The sequence below is a fragment of the Cyanistes caeruleus genome, chromosome 19 (assembly GCF_971803275.1).
Source record: "Cyanistes caeruleus chromosome 19, bCyaCae1.hap1.1, whole genome shotgun sequence".
NCBI classification, from domain to species: domain Eukaryota; kingdom Metazoa; phylum Chordata; class Aves; order Passeriformes; family Paridae; genus Cyanistes; species Cyanistes caeruleus.
Window position 1 is genome coordinate 3,999,621 of NC_141719.1, and position 22,421 is coordinate 4,022,041.

The window sequence follows — 22,421 nt, forward strand, 5'->3', positions numbered from 1 at the left end:
ATAAAATGTCACTCAGGATTGATACAATTTCAAATTTACATTGGTCAAGAGCAAAATGGAGAGGATCTGCAAGGGCTGGTGAAGAAAGGCCGCATCTGAAACTGATTTAAAAATCAGCAGAAGTTGGGGGGAGTGCTGTGACTATCAACCTGAGATAAAAAGGATTTCTTTGTCATGGCAGAGGGAAGTGAGAGAACTGAGTAAGATGGATTTGGAGCTCTGTTTTACATGTAGAGTGGTAGAAAATGTGCTCTAAAGGTTCTTGAGAGGTCATTTATTCCATCCTCTTGCCCTGAGACAAGATCACCAAATCTATATCATGTCTGCAGATAATCCTTAATCATCCTTATTGTTGGAAATGTAAGTCTAAATCTCCCTGACTGCCATTTAAACCCAGCAAGTCTTGTCTTATTCACTGTGGGTGGAGCAAATTATTTTGTCCTCTTTCTTTGTATTTTTTCATAATTTGTGTTCCCAGTTTCTTGTAGACTGACTGCTCCCTTACCTCTGCCTGCTGTGGTAGTTCCCATTTCCAGATTCCCATTTCCTTTGTGCCCTTTTCAGGTGCTCCAGCTCCATCTGGGAGAGATGCTCAGCTGTGGGTACAGGCTGGGAAGGCTTTGTGATGCCAGGTTCCAATAGATGGGTTGCTGGGTGTTTATCCCATTCCACCACTTGGCTTTTTCTTCTTGATTATCTTTTCCTCCTCTTTGGTTTGTGATCTGCTAAAACATTGCTTCTTTTTCTGCAGAGCTGCTGTGGGGTGAGTTGTTTGCTATTCTGCATTTAATTCCTCGTGCCTAATGACATGACTTTCCTTATTGAATTGTAGCAGCTCTGTCACATCACTTCTCCAGTTCCTCTCTGCTGAGCTCTGATCCTGTCACACAGTGATCTGACCACCCCCATCTTCCTTCTCCCATCTTGGTGTCATTTGCAGATTTAATAAGGATATTCTCTAGTCCATCATCCAGCTGTTAACGAAATATTGAACAGCGTAGGCTCGGATCAAGTCCCCGTGGAATCTCTTCTGAAACATATTCTGTTTTGACAGCAAGCCATTGATTCTCCCAGAGAACATTTCAACCAATTTTACATTTTGCTCACATTTCCCCACTTTGCTTATGACAATATCAAGTAAGAATGTCATTTCAGCAGCTATTACATAGTTAAGATATATAGAGGGAGCTTTGGCTGGTGGGACATGGGTGGGAAATGTGAGCAAACAGACAGAACTTGTTTGAACTGAGGTGAATGACTGGGTCTGAGGGGAGGAAGGAACAAAGGAGTGGCTGAGTAGGAGCCAGGGGTCAGCTGGATTTGTGGATACATTCCTTTAGAGTCAAAATGGAGGTGGGGAATGAAGTCTTCAATGCTTCTCTATTTCATACCTTTGCATAAAGCCAGCAGTTAAGAAGGTGAGACCTTCTTTGTTGAGAAATCCTAATAACTGATTTAGAAGTTTTCCATGAACTTTGCAGCTTCCTATTAATTCCTACTCTGACTTCCAGCTGGCTGTCAAAAAAAGAAATCAAGTTCTGTGTAGAAGGTCCAAGTTGGTAGAAGTGAGAAGTCTGTTGTGAGAACTGGGTTAGAGATGAGATTTTAGAACTGGGGTGGTGAAAGACTAAGGAAAGAAATGTTGTAAAAGAGAAGAAAGTGGAGAGGAAGCAGAAGAAGCTGCACCATAGTCAGCTGTGAGAGGGGAAATGAAGTTAAACCAGGAAAAGATTTTATTTGTTCTGAGATTAGATAAATGATATCATCAGGAATTGGCCCAGAGTCAAGGCATTTCTTTAAATAAATGGTGACAAGCTCTAAAGCCACAAGAACACGTATATTTTTACTTTTATCACTCAGTGTGGGCTTTGATGTCAAACAGCAGTTTCTGGTTACATTATTAAAGCCATTATAAGTTTTAGGATTATCTTGGTGTTACAATGCAGGGATTTTCCCCCCAGAAGTTCATGATTTTGGGGGAAGGGATTATCCAGGCAGAAAATTTGGCATTTTTTGTGTAAAAACATTAGAAGTGGGTTTTATGCAATAGTTCTGAGCACCTTTGCTGTTGCCAGCAGATGTCACTGTGGATAGCAAATCCCAGCACTTAGGAGACAAAGGAGGTAATTTGCTAAATGAAAATTCAGCCTTTGAAAGTAGATTTGGGGGCATAGGGGTGGGGGCAAGATTTTTTTCCCGCAACAGACTTGTGTGAGCAAATAAAAATGGGTTTCTCACTAATGAGGACTTGTGGTTTTGCCCACTCTAATGCTGTGTTTTGTGGCTGTCTCCACCCGACTTGGGTAAGTTCCTGGCGCTCTGTTTGACCTCGGAGGGGCTGTCTGTGGGATTGTGCTCCTCAGCTTCATTTGGAAAGCCTTTGGTGTTTGGAGGGAGCTTTAACCAGCAGTGGATGTGCTGCAGTGTGTGTGTGTGTGCAGGGAACTGGCCGTGGAGGAAGTGGCTTCATTAAGTTTGATTTGGAGGGGGGGGAACAAGATGGGGAAAAAAATTGCCCATATGATTGGCTGGGAGAATAGCTCTGAATTATGGGATCCATCTGTTTCCTGTAATGAATTCATAAACCCATCAAACAATGACCTGAACGAATTGCTGAAGGAAAAAAATAATACACTGGCATGATATGTTTAACGCAGTGAGGCATTGGCATTGTATAATCAAAAATTCTCCTCACATCCAGCACTTTGTAATGGAGCTGCTGTGTTTAATAGAAGCTGTAAATAAATCCTGTCACAGTAGCAGCCAAGAATGCATTTCTGGGTTTAACTGTTTCTCTTCTGGAATGTCTGGTCCTCAAAGGCTTTAGAAATGCAAGTTTTATAGAGCTGGAGTGGGGGATTCTGAAATACAGGGAAATGTTAATGAGGTGAATGAAAGGAAAAAGCTGCCATAAATCAGTATTATGTGGCTTAACCAGTTTCTTTCATTTATGCATGTTCTTTCCTTATGTCATAGAAATGTACTTAAAAGCTATTGTTGTAATTGAAATCTGTTAGACTGATCCTATTCATTATATTAATAAAATCCACCTACAATTGCTCGTAACACTTTTTTATGCAGTTGGGATTCCCGAGATTGTAATCATCAAAAAGCATATGGAGTAATTATTGGATTTGTTTGGGTAAAATTGGATTAAGAAGTTTAGATACCATTAAGTACTGATAATTATTACAAGCAAGCTCATTGTTTAGTGTATGTACAGCTCGGAATGGAGAGTAAGCAGATACCCATCACAAACATCTTAAGAGCGAGCAATCTCAAGGCTTTCATTTTACGCCTTTAATTGTATTTTTGCAAGAGGCTTTCCACTTAAATGTTTTTGCTTTAGCTCTTTAATCACGTGCTGGTTATGAAAATCACTGGGTGTTAAATCCTTTCCCCCACACGATTTAAACACCATTTTTTTGCATTCAGGCAAGTTTAGCCATAAAGCTGTGTTTGAATTCTGGTCTCCAGCAGCTGCCCACGTGCCATTAGCCGCGCCAGCAGATTCCTTGCCAGGTGAAAGGGTGCTCAGGCTGCTCCTGGGGGCTGATGAAAGGCAGAGCTCCCAGTGCCCAGGAGCTGCCTGAGAGAGGCTCCTGCTGCTCTGCCTTTGTGCCCTGCCTGGGGAAAGCCCTTTGCACCCTGTGTGTTCTGCAAGGGACACCCATCCTGGCAGGGGCAGCCCTGCAGGGAGTGGAACAGCTAAAGGCTTTATAAAGATGCTGTTACTGCCAATACCACACAGCAATTTGTAATTAGGACATCCAGGGCAGACACTTGGAACATTTGGTATTTCTCACAGTGCGTATCAAGTGAAAATTGCTGGTTAAACATTGCTGAGGATGACTTTTAGAACACAGTCGTATTGTCTTTGTAATATATATTCTCTAAGTATTGTTGCTGTATTTGAAGTGTAAATTCCAGCCTGGTATGAAGCTGGAATTTAGGGCTCAAGCCCATTCATGTGATGTTGTTCTCTCTTCTTGCTTTATTCCCTGTCATTGGTGTAATTAAACAGTTCTTTTCCAGCTATCATGATTTGTAGACATAGTATTCTTGCAAGAACTTCCATTTAAGTACTCTTCAAAGAGATTTTGATGTACAAAATAAAAATTACTTTGCTTTGTGTTGATTAGAGAAAAAACAGTAGCATGAATATGCAGAAATATTTTAATTCTAAAGTACAGTGATATTTTGATTTTCTTTGTTCTTTTCTCTCATCTGTGATTCTGATATGTAGGGAGAATATTGCCCCTAACACTGGGAAAATGGGTTTTTCTGGCCCCACCTTTGTGATGAAACACCTTTGTTAGTTTATACTGAAGTGAAAAGTGTTGTCTATTCTATGACTTGCATTAGTGATTTTTAAAAAATAAATATATCTGTATACACACCTCTTTGGAAGTATCAGATGTGATTTATAGATACACAATATTGAGAATATAACGGTTTGTAAAAAGCTGCCTGTCTTGCTCTCTAAAATATGTATCCAATTAATTAATATTCCTCATGAAAATCTTGGGGCCAGACAAATCCCAGCTCTGCTGGCATCATGCCAGTGAGTGGTTTCCATTCTCTTGTCCTTTTCCTCCTGTTCCCTGGCATTCCCTCTCATCTGCTGGCACCAGGGGCTGTGTGCCTGCTCTGTCAGCTGAGCTGGAGAACCTCCCTGGCTGCCATGGTGGGTTATTTTTGGTTGATCAGCCTGTGTCTGCAGTGCTCTGGGTGAACCTTGTGGTAAATGACTTTGCAGAAATCCCGAGTCCTTCAGATCTCCCTGTTTGTAAATGTTGGAGTCTCTGTGATGGTAGTGGTAGTAGAGGTAAATGCTTACATTGCTGTTACAGTAGTAGCAGAAGTAATAGGAGCTAAAATTAACCCATTACAATGAAGTCAGACTTATTTTCTATCATGGGAACGACAGATCTATTTGTATTGTGGAAACAGAATAGTTTTCACATACACATTGAATATGCAGATTTGGTATTTGAAAATAATTATTCTGCATTCCACGACATTTTCTATCTATGTTTTAAATTTCAAAGTAAGGATAAACAGTGTGTTTCCAAAGGTGATTGTGTATTTTGAAAAGCTAAGGAAGGTTTATTCTCTGCTCTTCAGGTATTAGTGGTACTTCAAAATTTTTAATATACTTAAGAGTTCTTTTTTTTTTTGTTCAGACAGAATCACAGGTGAAATTATTTAGGCTTCCAAAACAAACTTCTTGGAGAAGTGCTGATGGTTCTGTCAGACTTTCTGGCATATTTTCACTTGGTCAAGCCCCTGCTTGCTTTTGAACCCACCCTCAGCATTCCCTTGGTGCTTTCAGTGCTGCAGCTGTAGAAGTTGTTCAGTTTCCTCAGTGTGTCAGAGCCTGGAGAGAGGCTGAGTGTGGGTTTATAGTGTCTGTGACAGAGCTCAGGCAACATCTGAACAGCGTTCTTGGGCACGAGCTGTGACTCCTGGGGAAGGTCCTGTGCAGGGCCAGCACCTGGGTGCTGATCCTTGTGTGTCTCTTCCCACTCAGCATATTCTGTGACTGTGAATGAGCTGGAGCAGTGCTTGGATCTGTTCATCCCAGAAGCTCAAAGAGTTTCTCTGGGTGACCTAAGAGCTCTGGCAGCTGCTGCCAGGTGAGCTGAGGGTTGGGACCAGGGCTGCCATCCCCCAGCACTCCCTCCTGCCTGTCCCAAAGGGACCTGATGCTGCTGGTCACTCGTGCCAGCTGTGGCCTGGCTGCCTCATTGCAGGCTTACTGTGGGGGGTATCAGATGAATGCCTGGAGGACTGGGATGTCCTGAGTGTTTGATGCAAAGGTTTGGATAAAAACCACAAGAAACCCAAAGTGTGAGTGCTGAATAAGCTGGTGGATCAGGTCTTTTAGCTTGTTTTTTTTGGGAGGTTATTAGAAGACTGAAAATGTTTGTTATCATGGCTGTAGGCCCTGGGATTTGATGTTAATATTGGCAAGGTTGCCCCCTAAACTGCTGAACTGAAAAGGCAGTGGGGGCTCAAGGTGGGTGCAGCAGGGTGCCACACACTTTAAATGAGCATTCTGTTCAATACTGAATTGTCAAAGCTTTCTTTTGTCCTCCCTCCTGTTTTAAACCATACAGATGATTTGTTTCAGTAGGGCATAAAAGCTTCCAGTACCATCACAGAAAGTAAACCCACGCAAAAAGTAACACACTCTGCCAACTTCCCGGTGGCTGCAAAACATCAGTTAACCGGTTACAGTAAAAAAAAAACCCAACTTGATAGCTTTTCAGATCCTAAACCAATATTATTTTCTTTTGCCCTAGTGCCAGAACCTATTAAGACCAGTTTAAGCCAGCCCCAACCTGCCGGTACCGGTACCAGTACTTCCACCAGCACTCTCACCAACAGCAGCAATGGCAAGCGCGCGTCTGCTAACGGGCAGCAGCCTGCGGCGTCCCGCTACCTGCCCCGAGAGGTGCCTCCCCGCTTCCGCCAGCAGGAACAGAAGCAGCTCCTAAAGCGGGGGCAGCCACTGCCCACCGGGGCTCTGAGTGCCCCCGGCCCGGCGCCGGGCACGGCAGCAGCGGGAGCCAGCCCTCCTCCTCCTCCTCCTCCTCAGCAGGGAGCGGCGGGACAGCAGCATCCCGGCAAGGGCCAGCCAGGTAAGAGCGGGACCCCGGGGGAGCAGCTGTGGAGCTGCTTCCTCCGCTGTCAAGATTGTTTTAAAATTCCATTTTAAAATTCCATTCCAGCTGTTACTCGTATTCTGGCACAATGTGCCATTTCTGGCATCTGCTTGTAAAAGATTTTGTTGTTTGTTCACGTGCTCAGAGCTGTGGGGTCTTGCTCAGTTTGGTTTTTTTTCCCCTCGTGTTCCTTTGGTAGCTATAATAGATCTACAGGAAGTGTAAATATTTAGTGATGATTCTTACAGAAGCATTGGTAATTTGGTTATTTACAAGTTGTATCTATCATTGTGATAGTTTTAATGCCCCTTGAACAGTGTTTTGCATGTTTGTAGACAAGGAATAGGCACTTTGCTTATGTTCTGTCGTGACATTTTTATACCTTTGCTTGCTTATACTCTCAATTATTTTCACCTTAGGAAAAGAATACTTTGGGAAAAGTAGTTGAGTGTCTTAGGCCTTTCTGCCATTTCATTCTGTCCTTTGCAGGTCACAGAATGGTTTGAGTTGGAAGGGACATTAGGGAACATCTATTTCCAACCCCCTGCCATGGCAGGGACACTTTCCACTGTCCCAGGTTGCTCCAAGCCCTGTCCTGGCCTTGGACACTTCCAGGGGCAGCCACAGCTTCTCTGGGCACCTGTGCCAAGGCCTCAACTCCCTCACAGGGAAGAATTGAATCCTGATATCCTATTTAATGCTGCCCTGTGCCAGTGAGAAGTCATTCCCTGTGTCCTTTTCCTCCATCCCAAGTCCCTTTCCAGCTCTTCTGCAGCCCCTTTAGGCCCTGCAAGGGGCTCTGAGCTCTCCTTGGAGCCTTCTCTGCAGGTAACCACCCCCACCTGGCTCCAGAGCAGAGGGACTCCAGCCCTTGGAGCATCTCCATGGCCTCCTCTGGACTCTCCTGCTGTATTCCCTGCTGCTCTCCATCCTGATGTTGGGAGCCCTAGAGCTGGACACAGCACTGGAGGTGGGGTCTCACACAGACACACAGGCCTTTCTTTGGCTGCTGGAAATGGGGTGTTGTAGAATAAGTCTCTTAGCTAACTTCATTTTCCTGAAGCTGCTGATGGGAAATAGCAGCTCTCTTGTTATTTGCCCTTCTGTGCTAGAGGTGGTGTGAACTTTGCAGTGGAGATGAGCTTGGTGTGGTGCAGATCCCCTTTTCCATCGCTGCTTTTTGTGGATGTCAGGCAAAGCAGGGACTGTTCTGGCATACAGTTATCCATGGCTTAAAAAAGTCATCCAGACTAAATCATAAAGGAGGGGTTTGATATCTTGAATATTAGTCATTTCTGTGTGATCTCAAGTGTTGCTCATTATCACTCATTAGCACTGTCAAACATCACAAAATTTGGATCTGAACTGTCTGCAGTTTTTCCCTTTGGGCATTAGCAAATCTTTCACTATTTTTGCTGCTGAGCAGAACTACAACAGAGAACATTTTTTGGTGTTGTCCTTAGAAGTTTTAGTTAGATAAGAGAATAATCTCTCTCTGAAATTACAGCTTCTATGATTATCAAAATACATTTGAAAATATCACTCAGCTACTCCCTAGAAACCCAAAACTGAACAGACAAAATGAAACGATTATTTATTAAAATGGTTCTTTTTTAGGGAGGGAAGAGGTTCTACTTCTGTATTCTCAAGTATTTGGCTTTAGTGAGATGTAAACTAATAATTTCCCAGCAGTTCTCTAACTTTCTGACAGCAATCTTCATTGCAAATCCCAGTTCATCAGGGATGGTTCTGACATTCTTGGCTTCCTTTGGATTGGGAAATGTTTGTTAACTGTCAGACTAATGTTCTGTGTCTGACATAATCTCTCATAAGAGATATGTTTATTATTTTATTTTCAGAACTCTGGAACCATAGAAATCATAGCTGGAAGGGACCCACAAGAATCACCAGCTCCCGTCCCTGCCCAGACACCCCAAAATCCCTGGCAGGGGTGCCCAAAGGCTCCTGGAGCTCTGGCAGCCTCAGGCTGTGCCCATTCCCTGGGGAGCCTGGGCAGTGCCAGCACCTCTGGGGGAAGAACCTTTCCCTGAGATCCAACCCAAACCTCCCCTGGCCCAGCTCCAGCCGTTCCCTCAGGTCCTGGGGAGCAGAGATTGGAGCTGCCTCTCTCATCATTATTTATGTGGGACACAGAGCAGCCAGCTCAAGTGGCTCAGGCTGCCTGAGGGTCAGGAGGTTTCTTCCAGGCATCGGTGTAGATGTATCTGAAGCATATGTGTTTGAGTTTAATGAAACAAAGACCACTGTAAATCATAACATAACTCATAAAAGAACTTTGCTTGTAAGAGTATAGTACGAGCTGTGTGACTTTGATCTTGCCAGATGCATTTCTACCTTGAGGCTTTTACTTTTTTCCTATTTTAACTTGCTGTATGTGTATTATGTCAGCCAGTTTGGCGACCCTCAGCAGATGTTTTACGCTGTTGAATTAGTTCAGGGGTTTTTATTATTTTGCTTCTTTTATGTTACCATTGGAAAAATTCAGAGAAAAGTAAAAGTTAGTAGAAGTGAGAAGAAAAGAAACAGTGCTGCTGCTTTTCAGCTTCGTTTTATATTATTGCTCCGAATAAGTTAGCCTATATCAAACTTAGAGCAAAAGTGTTACTTAGCATCATAACCATGGAATGGTTTGGGCTGAAGTAACCTTAAAGCTCCTCTCATTCCACCCCCCTGCCATGGACTGGGACACCTTCCACCAGATCAGGCTGCTCCAAGCCCCATCCATCCTGGCACCAGTGTCTCACCACCTTTAGAGTGGAGAATTGCTTCCTAACATTTCATCTAAGCCTACCCTTCTTCAGCTTACAGCCACTCCATGTGTCCTGTCCCTCCATCCCTTGTCCCCAGTCCCTCTCCAGCTCTCCTGGAGCCCCTTCAGGCCCTGCAAGGGGCTCTGAGCTCTCCCTGGAGCCTTCTCCTCTCAAGGCTGGGCGTTCCCAGCTCTCCCAGCCTGGCTCCAGAGCAGAGGGGCTCCAGCCCTTGGAGCAATTCCATGGCCTCCTCTGGACTAACCACCCTGTGAGTAAATAATTTCTTCCTCACTTCAAATCTAAACCTGCAATTTTAATTACTCAGTAGCAGTTTGTCCATAGAATCACAGTTGTTCTGTTTCTCTTTTCTCTGTAAAGTCAAAACAAAAGGTTTCAAAGGCACCACAAGATCTGCACAGTGAACAGACCACTTGGAAAAGGAACAAGCTGAATCTTGGCCACCTTTCTGTCTGCTGACACGAGGTGGTGGTTTGAGATGTCACTGATGGCCTTTTCCACACAGAAAGAACTTGCTGAATTCTGGAGCTCACGTAGTTCTTTCCAGCAGGTGGAGCATCAGCTCATTTACTAACTGCAGGCACGGGAGGGAAAAAATAAATGTCCAGCTCGGCTTCTAATGACAGCAGCTCTGTGCCTGGCTGTCCTGGGAGGCCAAGGGAGGAAATCTCTCTCCTGAGAGACCTTTGTAGCCATGAACTGCACATATTCACAGTCTTACTCAGTCTCTCATACGGGCTTTTGTTTTCATCTTGTGGAGCATAAAGAGCAAAGAAGTAGGAAAAGTACCCAGGGAGAGCCAAAGCCTTTTCATCTCAGCTGTTGGGATTTGAGTGACTGTTAGATTTAGAAGAAAATAGGGAGTTCTATATCTTGTAAACATAAGAATTTCCCCAGAAATCTTACTGAAACTGTTAGGTTTTTGTGAATATGAAAATGAAGAATTTTAAACAGGAGGATTCTTACTAAGAAATACTTTATTGAAAGGAAACTTTTTGCCATCCTCCTCTTAGCATCAGTAGGAACTGTTTTCCTTTAAATGTCTGTCTCTGCCTCCCTAGGTATTTCATTTACTAAAGAGTCTCAGCAGGTAAAAGTTCTCTGGGGAAATGATGGGAAGGAAGAAAAAAATCCAACTTGTCCAGAAGAGTCAGTGTAGGTACCTCAGCTACATGTGAAGAGGAATTTTGTCTGCCTGAGCAACACCTGTGCTGTGGGACAGGGATCCCTGCAGGGGCTGTATTGGACATCCTCAAGGTGCAGAGGCAGTGATGCAGCTGTGCTCAGGGCTCCCTCCCTGCCCTGCCAGAGCCCCTCAGCCTGGGCTGGCTTCTGCCCAAGCAAGACTGGCTTCTTCAGGCTCATCATGAACCACAGCAACACCTTTTTATGCTTTATCTGGTGCAATCAGAGTCAGGATTGCCCTACCATGAGCATCTTGTATCCAGAATCTGCTTGATGTGAGTTTATGTTTGTAGCATTTCTTCTTACAGCACCATGTGCCTTTAGAGTTGTAATTATGCATCCACGCTCCTTTCAGGCCTTATTTATAACTACCCAGGTACAAGGAATACTGTCAGAGAGTCATTGCTGGTCTCTCCACTCTAAAAATCACACTATTTTATCTCTTTATTCTCTTATCAGCAGCCCCTGTTATCTACTGCCTCGGCCTATCCAAAACACTTATCAGAACTTAACTGCAATGTCATGAATTAAAAAGAATGTTCTGCCAACGTAAGGCAAGTGGGAATTAATGGCCACTAATATATTCTTTGTCAGATTTATCACCTAGAAATATCAGTGAAGTGGATGAGAGTAGGGATTTTTTGTTTCTCTCTTAAGGTAATCGCTAAAACATTAACCAGACAAACTGTTATGAAATTAAAACATTTCAGATTGCATAGAATATTTCAGAAATCTTACCCCTTGAGAACAGTCTTTTAGACACTGTTAATTGTCTGTGTCATCTAACTGTTAACATGGAACTGTTTTCTCAAGTACTTTCAGAGTAGAATAGTTATTTGCCTGAAACATCTGACTTGAGCTACAGAGCTTGTTCTTGACCTGCCCCCTCTTTAATCCTTTCCAGGATTACACTGAAGGAAAGCTGTATCTCCAATTTATGAGCAGTATTCCATTATCTAGTCTAGTTTGTTGTTTTTACTTAAAGATGGGACCCTTTATCTCTTGTCATCTAACTCCACTAAACAGGTGATAGTTAACTTCTCTCATTAAGGTATGAAACATTTTCCCATTAACTGAATTATTGGAACAATCCTTTGCTACGTGATCCAAAAGAATTAGGATAACTTCTGGAATCTACCATGGGAGATTAAAAATAACAAGTAATAGAGATTTCTTAGTTTCTTTACAAATGATGAATTTTATATGGGAGTCTCCAGGCAACCAGTGTGTTTGATGATTATTAGAACAGAGATCAGAAGTAGTCAGTTCTCCTCCAAGATATCTTTGACTTTCCTATATATCAGTAACGTGAAACCACCATCTGTCAACTCAAAAGCAACCTACCACGTCCTGCAGGAGTCAGGGTGGAACTTGTGCCCTTCTTTCTATTGGCAAATAGAGGATTTTGCAGAACAGATCCATATTGTCTGTTCCCAAAGTCCAGAAAGAAATGAGAGCAAGTAACTCTTGCAGAAATCAGAATGAGTAAACACACCAGCATTGTGGGAAGTCGAGTTACACTCTTAATTTGTTCTGTCTGTTGTTTGTTGTGAAGTGAGAATTTGACAGCAGTTACAAACAGAGATGTATTTTCCACGTGTGGGCTGATGCCAGATTTCATGCTGAACTTTATTCTTTTTTTCTCTGGAGCTGGAAGGTTTATTTTGTGTTTGAAGATTTCTTTAGCTGCAGTTGAGAGATTGATGCCCATGGTATGGTGTGCACCTTGAAGTGGGCAGCTGGAAGTTGCTGAGTGCTCTTCTGTGACAGGGTAACTCTTTCTATGCACTTTGGTTTTGATAATTTTTTAGGAAGCAAGATTAAAATATGCTGGTTACTGTTAAAATCTGACAATACTCATTCCAAACAGCAAATCCTTTAGCTGCAGCTACTTCAGAATTCCCTCAGATTGGGCAATTTTATATTGTTGTAAAGTCAAATTTGGAGAAAAGTTTTAGAGAGATTATCATGCCTTCTAAAGCCAGTCAATACAGTTGGAAAACACTGAGAAGCTTTGACATATAGTTGTTTCATCAGATCCAGCAAGGTAATCGAGACCCTTCTGCTAAAGTCATGCTTGAAGAATTCAGCTTGAGCAGTGTGATTTGTGATGGCTGTAGGTAAGGCATGCATGTGCCAAAGCACTTCTGAAATATATTAATAAAGCTTAATTTCAAAAGTTTGAAATAAGATTTAGCTTGATCTCCTGGAGGCATTGCAAACAGGCTGAGCTTTGACAAACAAAGCACATGTGAAAAGTGCTTTTATGGAAATGATTTGCTGAACTTCACCTCTTTGGGCCCATATTCTGAAATTCCATTAGCAGCATATCTTTGCTGGCAAAACATTACTGTGTTTTTTCTTTTGTTTGGAAAGTTACACAATTAAAACCAGAAACTTTTAAAATGCATTTATTCTGGATCTCCCAGAGCACGGTTTTTAATATGTAATAGTTAAAAACACTAAAAGTTTTAAAGTAGAAAATAGGTAATATTTATTTATTATGTTTTGCACACTTCCTATGTATATAATATCACACTTTATATAGAAAATACAGTTTTAAAAAAATGTTCTCCATAATACCTGATGATGTGCTTCGTGATGGCTGTTGACCTCGAGTGAAGAAAGCAGCATGGTGATGTTCCTTTGGAAACACAAGAATTGGATCTTCATGCTGCTTCAGTGGAAGGTGACTCTATATGACAAACACACAATTCCATCAAGCCAAGAAACTCCTGACAGCTTCAATCCTTACACACTTCCACGATTTGCAGAGCCATCCACTGTACAGCTCATCACTGCACTCACATTTCTCTAACGTGGCTGTGGGAACGTTTTCCTGCTACTGGGATCAAAACTTGGGAAAAATTGCCAGAATTTGGCTTGATGACATTTTTTGCCACTGGTCTCACTCAATTAGTGCTGTAAAGGGACGTTCAGGTGGAAAAGCTTGTGTTTCTGTCTTCTTGTGTTGTTTCTCGGGGCTTTGTTTAGCATTTGGTAGCACTTGGTGTGTGATCTGTGGCCCTGGAAATCAGGCAGTGTTCCCAGAGGTCTCAGGTGCCAGGTGTGTATTTAGGGAAAAGGAAGTGAAAACATCACACAAAGCCATAAATGCAGCAGGTAATACAGAGAAGGGATCTAACCCATGGTTCTGTCTCCTGGATGATGAACATTTTCTGAACTGCAGTGACAGGAAAGTTGTGGGAAGTGAGTCTCAGCTAGTTTAGTTTTGTCTCACATCAAAATTTTCAAAAACTCCTTACAATGCTTTGAATACAAGGAAGTGGCAATCTCTGAGTGGCCCAAATACGAGCATTAGGAATGAAAAATTATGGTAAAGACTCATCAGTAAACTAATCTTTGGAACGAATTTTTCTGTATTGTGGATGTTATCTGACATCAGGCAGCAGAGCATGGAAAAAAAAATCTGCTACTTCAAATCTCTTTGACAGTGATTAGAATTCTGCACAGGGGAAAGAAAAATAGAAATATGTGGAAGGATAAATAACAGGTGCTTTTGTAGTTTTGCTGTCCACTTTGAAAGAGTGGGGCTGTACAAAAGCTTGATGGCTCAAAGGTGGCTGCTTTTGCTTCAGGAGCTGCAGGGCTGCATCTCCAGCTTCAGTGTGGATGGCTGTGCTGCAGGGACAGCCAGGGATAGGAACTGCCCAGGTGTCTGTGGGGAAAGAAAGGCCAGGAAATAGCCTGGCAAGGTGGTCAGACGTGCAGGTGACAGTTTTGTGACAAAGTGTGTGAAGAGACCAAGCAGCAGGACCTGTCTTGATGGTGGAAAAGTAAAAGGTAGAAAGCGATGAAGGTCAAAGTGATCAGGGAATAGATAGGAGTTTAGTCCTTGGGAAGAGGAGGAAGTCCCAGATGTACACTAAGGTCATGTGAAAATCACAGGAAAGCTGAATTTGTACACATCAGGAATTATATATAATGCCACTAGAAAGAAATAAAAGACATTTTTGGCAGTTTGGAGGAAAAAAGCCCCAAAGAACAAAAAGCTAACTCTTTCATAAAGACTCAGTAGTAAGAGCCAGGTCAGTGCAACATCAGGAACCACTGATGGATGGCATCAGGAATACTTTAAATACTTTTCCCCTTCACCTGTAAAGTTAGAACTGAAGCTAAAGCAAGTTAGAGCACTTCAGGAAGTGGAGTTTCCAGCTGCCTGGAAATGATGACATTCTTAGTAGAGTAAGCAGAGGATGGATTGAAGCAATGTGGTCACTTTAAGAGTATGAAAACTACAAAAGAGAAAAAAACCAACCAAAGTTAAGAGGTGAGAAAGTTAGAACTGGAAGTTTAAATTAGTCTGAGTAACTGTTAGAATGATCCTAGGGGATAAAAACCCCCAAAACAGCCATTTCTGTGTATGTTGAACTTTTCAGGAGAGAAATGCAGTGTCACTGGGGTTTGTGGAGAGCAGGTTATGCCAAAGGGGATAGTTAAACAACAGCCTTCAATGAATTTTTGGTTGAGACCAGCTCCGGAAGAGTGCTAGGCAACAAAAAGGCAAAGTGACAGTATGGAATAGCAGTGACACAACTGTGTAATTGGCTAAGAAATAAAAAAATAGGAAAGTTTCTTTATTTTGGCCAGAGCAGCTCTGTACCCAGATACAGGTATGTGGGTCTCATGCTGCAAAAGGGGATCTGGTCACAGGGTAAACTTGATTAATGTGTTAAAAAAGGAACACTCACTGTTCAGGAAGGGGATAGAGGCAGCACTGCGTCCTGTGGGACATGTGGGATAAGGCCTTTGAACATTCCAGCTGGAGGTACTGTGGTGCAGAAGAAACAGCTTGGAAGATGCAGAGGAATGCAACAGGAATAGAAAGATCCTGGAGAAAAGCTTTGCCAAGAAGGAAGGAATCAGAGCTCCTCAGTGAAAGGAAGATTGGAATTATAAATGCTGAGATACCTAAATGGCTGCTGCAGGGGAGGAAATGATACCTTCTGTGTGCCTGTGTATGGGCTTAAATTTCAAAAAGGAAGATTGAGGGTGGACATTAGGAAAATCGTGCCAGTGTGAAAGCTGTCCTGAGAAGTGAGATAGAGCACTTGGGAGTGTGCAGGCTCCATTGCTGGAGGCCCTCCTTGCTGGATTGGGATAATGTCACCTCATGTGTGTCAGAAATAGTTCCTTAGACCAGGGGAGTGGGCTGCATCACCTCTCAAATCCCCATTTTTAGTCTTCTGGTATTAATAATTACCAATTTCAAATTTATGAGACACATTCCCTATCAAAGTTGGTCCAAGGTAGGAAGGGAATGGATGCGCTCTGGCAACACAATTGGTTGGAAGCTGCACTTCATTTTGCTCCCAAGCTTTTTAATGGGCTGTGACTCATTTCTTGGGGCTCTTCTTGGCCTTACTGTGTACCCTGATTGGTAAAAACAGTCCCCTTCTATAAGTAGTCCCCTATATAAGTACTTGCCTTCATAAATTGAAGTTGATTATAGGAAGTTATAAAATATAAGGAGCCCGGTTTTGACGTAGTTTTAAAGGAATGAAATATACCACAACAGTAGTTCCACTTAAAACTGACTGTTCTTGCAAAATTGACTCTCAAGCCTAGTTACTGAGTGCATTTGAAATAATTTTCTGAATAGAAACAAAACAAAACAGGTTTGATTTCCATTTATCTGTTGTTTCTGAAATGAGGTTGAACCTTGCCGGTATTCACAGACCATTGCAGAGAAACAGAGAATAAATGTCTTGAGGAGGAAACAAACTATTTTCAGGAGTCCTTCAGTGGAGCAGTTCTCGAGCCAAGAATAGCAGCAGCGATCGTGCCTCGGTGGTGGAGTGGCAGCGACCCTGAGAGCGTGGCCGAAGCTTTAAAGAGCCATCGGCATGAGATCCAGCACAGAGGGGCGACACCGCTGCCATGAGCCCCTGGCAGGAACTCAGCAAAATTGAAACGTGCCCCATTTACCACATTATTAATATGTATTTGGGGCAGGTAGGAGGGGAAATAATCGTAAAGGAGTGTATTGGCTGTGCTGGAAGTTTGTGTGAATTAGCCTTCGAGCTTTGCGTGTGGGCACTGATAAAAGCCCTCTACGTGCAATCTCAGAATTTGTGATGATCTTTAGGCCCTAAAGATGTAAAGCTGACCCCATTCTGCTAGCTCTGAGTGTTCCTGAGCCTTGGAGGCAGCCGAGGCTCTTGGCGCAGGCTGTTCCAAGATGGTCGGTCCCGCTGTGCAGGCGCAGCCAGCGCCCGCTCCTGCCGCATTGTTCGGGCAGCTCTTCCCTGCCTCTATAAACAACTGCGCCGCTGATTAATGCGCTCGTGTTTGCCACTTAGAGCTGGTTTAGATAGAGGCAGGGAAGTCATTAAGGGCTTGGCAGCAGTCCAGGGTACATCTGGGACTTGGGAGCTGCCGCTGGGGCAGGGAGGAGGGCGGCGGGCGGGAGCTGGGGCAGGGAAGAGGACGCTTGGCACAGGAAGGAGCCGGGGCAGGGAGGAGAACGATGAGGCAGGAGCTGGCACTGGAGCAGGGAGGAGGGCGATGGGCAGGAGATGGGGCTGGGAGAGGGAGGAGGACACCGGGCAGGAGGCAGGAGATGGGGCTGGGAGAGGGAGGAGGATGTGAGGCAGGAGGCAGGAGGTGGGGCAGGAGGAAGGAGATGGGGCAGGAGGAGGGAGGAGGATGTGGGGCAGGAGATGGAGCAGGAGGAGGATGTGGGGCAGGAGATGGAGCAGGAGGAGGGAGGAGGATGTGGGGCAGGAGATGGGGCAGGAGGAGGATGTGGGGCAGGAGATGGAGCGGGAGGAGGATGTGGGGCAGGAGGCAGGAGGAGGACTCCAGGCAGGAGCCAGCGCAGACATTCGGCAGTGCCCGCATCTTCTCTTGGCTGACTTTCAAAAGCGGCAGAAAAGCAGCTACGGCCGCTAATTGTAGCTGGGTCCCGAAGTGAAAATGTTTTGTGACAGTTGAAAGAATTTAAAGAGGAAGGAAGATCGGTTTAGTGTCAGCTGCAATTAGATAATCAAAGCTTAAAAATCCTGCTCTGTTGATACCTTCACCTAGAGCCGGGGAGCGGAGCTGGGGAAGGGGGAGGAGGGCTGTGCGTGGAAAGGGCATTTCCATAGCCAGTGCAGCCGAGGCCCGGCCGAGCTCGCAGGTTGTCTGGGCGCGCGCTCGCACACAGAGATTTTCTTGGCAGCTCTACAGGATGAGGCTTACACTGTACACAGCCGACATATTGAAGCCGGGAGCCCTGGAGAACGTAGAGGCAGGAGTAGAAACAGCTCTGCACACAATGTAGCGTCTCCTAGGATGGTTGGGCGGCTCCTTTCTTCAGGTACTTTATTACCCATCAGCCCTTTTTAGAGCCAAAAAAAGAGAGAAAGTAACCCTAACCCTGAGAAAATAGCATCTGCTTCTGTTAAATCAATTTATTACATAACATTTCAGCGAGAGAGCAGCAGCACAGCGTCCTGAGCTTTTGGCTGCGTTTCAGGTTTGATAAAATGGCGTCTTCGCAGCGAGCTGCTTGTAAAGATATGTTGCACTGAGCAGAAAAATGCAATGATTTTGTGTTTTCTACTGCTGCTTTTGTGTCAGAGATGTAGCATGTAGTGGAATCTCTACTAATAATGAGAAATCTTGTTTATTTTGCTTGTTTTCTTAATGCATTTGAAAGCTTTCAGCATCAGAGGGAAGGAACTACATTTGAATGTCGTAGTGCAGAAAATGAAAAAGGGATAACAGGCTTTCCCCCGTGTGGGCTTAGCTATGGTTTAGTTTTAAAATAAATAAAGCTGCTTTATTCAATGCTTCCATCTCTTTTCTGCCTTTCCACGTTGTGTGTGCTGTGCAGGATTTCAGCTTCCTCAGTCCATGAGACTTGTTGTGAGTGAGCTTTGTAGGGGATTCAGATAGATGCCAGTTTTCAAACCTGTCTCTATGCCTAGAGCTGGATGCAGCAGGTAGCCTGAAATGTTAGCACTACAATGCCCAAATTTTCTGCTTTATTATATTTTGTGCTTCGGAATAGATATTTATGTCATGTTTTCTTTTTAAAATTAAGCTATGTTTGATTTAGCACTTAAAATGTTCCTCACAATTCCTATTTAATTTAGATTTGGAAAAACTCATTTATAGTATTTTAAAAATCTGCTCAGGTTGAATTGAAAACTATATTTTGAGGAGGAGAAAGAATTTTTTTCTAATATTCTGACTCAGGATCACTAACCTTTGTGTGCCAAGGAAAATCCCCAGTGGGACTGTCAGTGGCCCTTGGGATTTTTCTGTATTCTGCATGTCAGAGCAGGGAGCACCGTCTGTCATCTGTCCTTTGGGCAGCACAGGGCGAGCCAGGGGGTCTGCTTGTTGTTACGTGACAAACGTGGACTGAAAAATAAAACTAGTAATAAGAGAGGAGTCACTGTTAGATCTGATTTAAAATGGGGTGGGCACAAATTATTAGTAATGTTCCATTAAAAGTTTATCCCAGGCTTTGCCATTTCTCAGCCTGTGTGTACTGTGGTTCCAAAGTCAGCTGAATGTTGTGTTATAGTTGGGGAGACAGGGTTTTACTGCACAGCATTTGATCTAATTACTGCAATGGAAGCTGTGGAGATACAGTTTCTTTTAACTTAGCTGAATAAAAAAAAAAATAAATATGATTGAAAATGAGATTTTCAGAGGAGGAGGGAAGTTTGGTGTCAGTTGTTTGTGCAGGCAAAGTATTTTGCTTTTCTAAGAAATGCATGCAACAGCTTCTCCCATTTCACTCTACTCATATTTTGCATTTGTAATCTATGTAAACACTAAACTGATTTTGCAACTAATTATTCATTACCCAGCACAGCCAGAAATGTTTTCTGGTTTTAATAAGTACTGAATTGAAGCTGGTCAAGTGTGTTGGCTACAGTACGTAATAACACCAGCAATCTCCTCCCACCCCATTAAGGATATTATAAAAAAAAAATAAATCAGCAACCCAAAACAAAACAACCCCCTCATGCTATTGGTTATACTGATCAGAGCTGTGCATTTTTCAGGTCATGTGTATGGTTGCTGTTGGACAGAAGTTTTGTGCTTGTTAAAAACAAATCTGTGCCATTATTCTCAAATTAATATTTCCTTCCTGATTGCTGAAGAAATGTTGATCAGGGGAATGATATTTTATAAAAGATGCATAATTAAGATTTTGAAAAATAAAATATTAATTTGAAAATTGTTTTCACTTTGTGGTGTCCCAGCACTAGGATTTGCTAACACGGAATACCTGTGGTTCCTGTTCCTTGTGCCTTGTTTACAGTCATTGCTCAGCTCACAGAGGAGGAATAGAAATGCTTCTGGTGGACTCAATGCTTTTATTTCACATCTTTGCATAAATAAAGAGGAACTGATTGTTAAGAATTTTTAAAATGTGTTTCCTATTTCAATCTTAACAACTCTGAAAAGAAAATATTGGGAATTTCTGTAAAGAGTTAGTTTCCTAGAAAGTTGGAGGAAATCTGCGTTAAAATAACAAACAAACAAACAGAAAAGTTCTCTAGATTTAATCATATAAAACATTTTGCATTCATTATTTTTCCCAAATGTGTAAGTTCTTTACCAATTAAGTAAGACTGTGCTACTCATTATTTATTTCATAACAGCAAGCCCATTTTATTTAAAAGAAAATGGAAAAATACCTTTTTGTTATTCACTTCTAGAGACAAGAATATAAAACTTATTCTCTTCAAGATCTGTATTCAAACTGTTGGTTTGTCTGAGAGCAGAGTCACTTTTTGCAGGTTTCTGTTCATTTTGTGAATTTTTTTTCCCCCATTCTCTTCATCTGTCCTTTTTCTTACGAGCTTTATGGCAGCAGCATTTGGTGTTAGAACCGATTGTTCAGTGGGTGTTGGAGACTCTGAGGTTATTGCAGTTTGTTCTCTGGTTTTTGAAGCTGTGACTTGCAGAAGGCGCCAGCGGGATCCCACTGCCTCCGGAGCAGGGAAGGCACAGCACAGGGACCCGCTGCTCCAGAGCGGGATCGCTGGGTTCACATCTCCTACACGGAATTATTGTAATCCCTACCAAAGTCACCACTTTCAGATTAGCCCGGGGTTATTGTTGATTGAGGCAATCATCTGAACCTCGGGTAGAGTGACTGTGCTGATGGGACAGGAAAGGGAGCACCTGGATTTGGGAAACCCAGGGGTTGGAGCTGTGTGTTCCTGGCAGGATCAAGCCCAGGCACTTGGCCATTTTCTTGACATCTCTTGGGTTTTATAGTTCTTCTCCATCATAATTTTCTTCTCTTCTTGGTTTCTCTTACTGCTCCTCAAGATCTGGTCTTTTAATTTTGCTCCCCCTACTCTCAGCAATCATTCTAAGCTCTTTTGTCATCTTCAATCCCACCCCTTCCCTTTATTTTGTCTCCTAAGTGCTCTCAAATTTGAGCACTGCTTTAACCACTGTCTTTGGGGAAGAGGAGAAAGGAACTGATTAAACAAGCAGCTCTCTTTCATCTCATCTTGTCAGCCGTGGTGCTGTTCCTGTGAGTATGGAGACGTCCTGGGCTCTCTCCTGATCCTCCTTCCCCACCTGCCCTGCACAGCTCTGCTCTCCCAGCACCCTCACACAGAGCAGAGCTTTCGGCTTTGACAAGACCTTTCATTGGAACAATGTATTTCCAGCCACTTTCAAATCCTTCTGTCAAGGCTCAAACACGGCCCCGAGTCGCACCACCCACAGGGTTGAAAAAAATCTCGTATAACTCCTCTTATCTGATTCCTTGGTCGCCTCAACTTCTTATCTTCTGGCCTGGCCTGCTGCTGCTTTTTTCCCTTTGTTCATTCCTACTCTGCTAAGAATGTTCCTCGGCTCATTTCTCTAACTCTGCTGACCCTTTTTAAGTCCTTTCACAGCCTGCCTTCCCCTTCCATGTCTTATCTGGGATTCTGGTCTCTGTTTAACACCTGTGTAACAAATCTAGATCATCAGGTAAATGTTCAACCTCTGTGCTGTAGCAGTGGCTGTATCCAGGAATAACAGGATGCTTTCTTCCTTTCCAGCCGTTGTATGTAGAGGAAGGAATCCAGGTAAATCCAAGTGGTTCCATTCACATTCTTTCAGATTTGTCATGCACTTGTCATTTATGTGGAGAAAGTTCTTCCCTGTGAGGGTGGTGAGGTACAGGGTGCCCAGAGAAGCTGTGGCTGGCCCATCTCTGGAAGGTTGGACAGGGCTTGGAGCAGCCTGGGATAGTGGGAGGTGTCCCTGCCCATGGCAGGGAGTAGAATGAGATGATTTTAAGATCCCTTCAAACACAAGCAATTCTATTTTCTCTGATTATTTAGATCTTTCTGTGATTTAGGTATTTTCCTGTTATCATAAGAAGATACGTGATCAACTAAGAATGTTTTCCCTTCCTTTCTCTAAAATTCTTTCTTCTGCTTCAATTAATTTAAATTTTAAAACAAAAAGCAATCTGGATTGGTTTAGCATGTTATTTCTTCATCTTGCAAAACCTTCATAAGGCAGCCGAGTAATCACCTTAAAAAGCTACAGGTGAAATGTGTGAACAAGACTGTCAGAGAGTGAGCTTTTTCTAATCTTGGGAGTAAATTTTGCACTACCAGAACACCTCTAATTGGAGGAGCTAATACACCAACTTATTTGTGATTTAAATTAATTCATATTAGGCATTCGTTGTTAACAACTTGTTTGGGAGATTTGTTGCATCCATCTTCCCCACAAAAATATTCATTTTATTCACAAATCACAAAGAGTAGAAGCCATGTTTCAACAGATT

The 22,421-nt window shown here is 43.1% G+C and overlaps 1 protein-coding gene across 35 annotated transcripts in view; it reads left to right on the top strand.

Annotated features, from left to right (window-relative positions):
• TNRC6C (trinucleotide repeat containing adaptor 6C) overlaps positions 1 to 22,421 on the top strand; it is a 94,911-nt gene that overhangs the window by 37,013 nt on the left and 35,477 nt on the right. For 23 of the 35 annotated variants that reach the window (XM_086857249.1, XM_086857259.1, XM_086857252.1 and 20 more), the window contains exon 4: positions 6,309 to 6,647. In XM_086857249.1, coding sequence (XP_086713375.1) covers positions 6,309 to 6,647 — 339 coding nt within the window. Of the gene's footprint in view, positions 1 to 6,308; positions 6,648 to 16,400; positions 17,970 to 22,421 lie in introns of those variants that run through there. The other 12 variants (XM_023938521.2, XM_023938523.2, XM_086857276.1 and 9 more) reach the window with 1 other exon arrangement.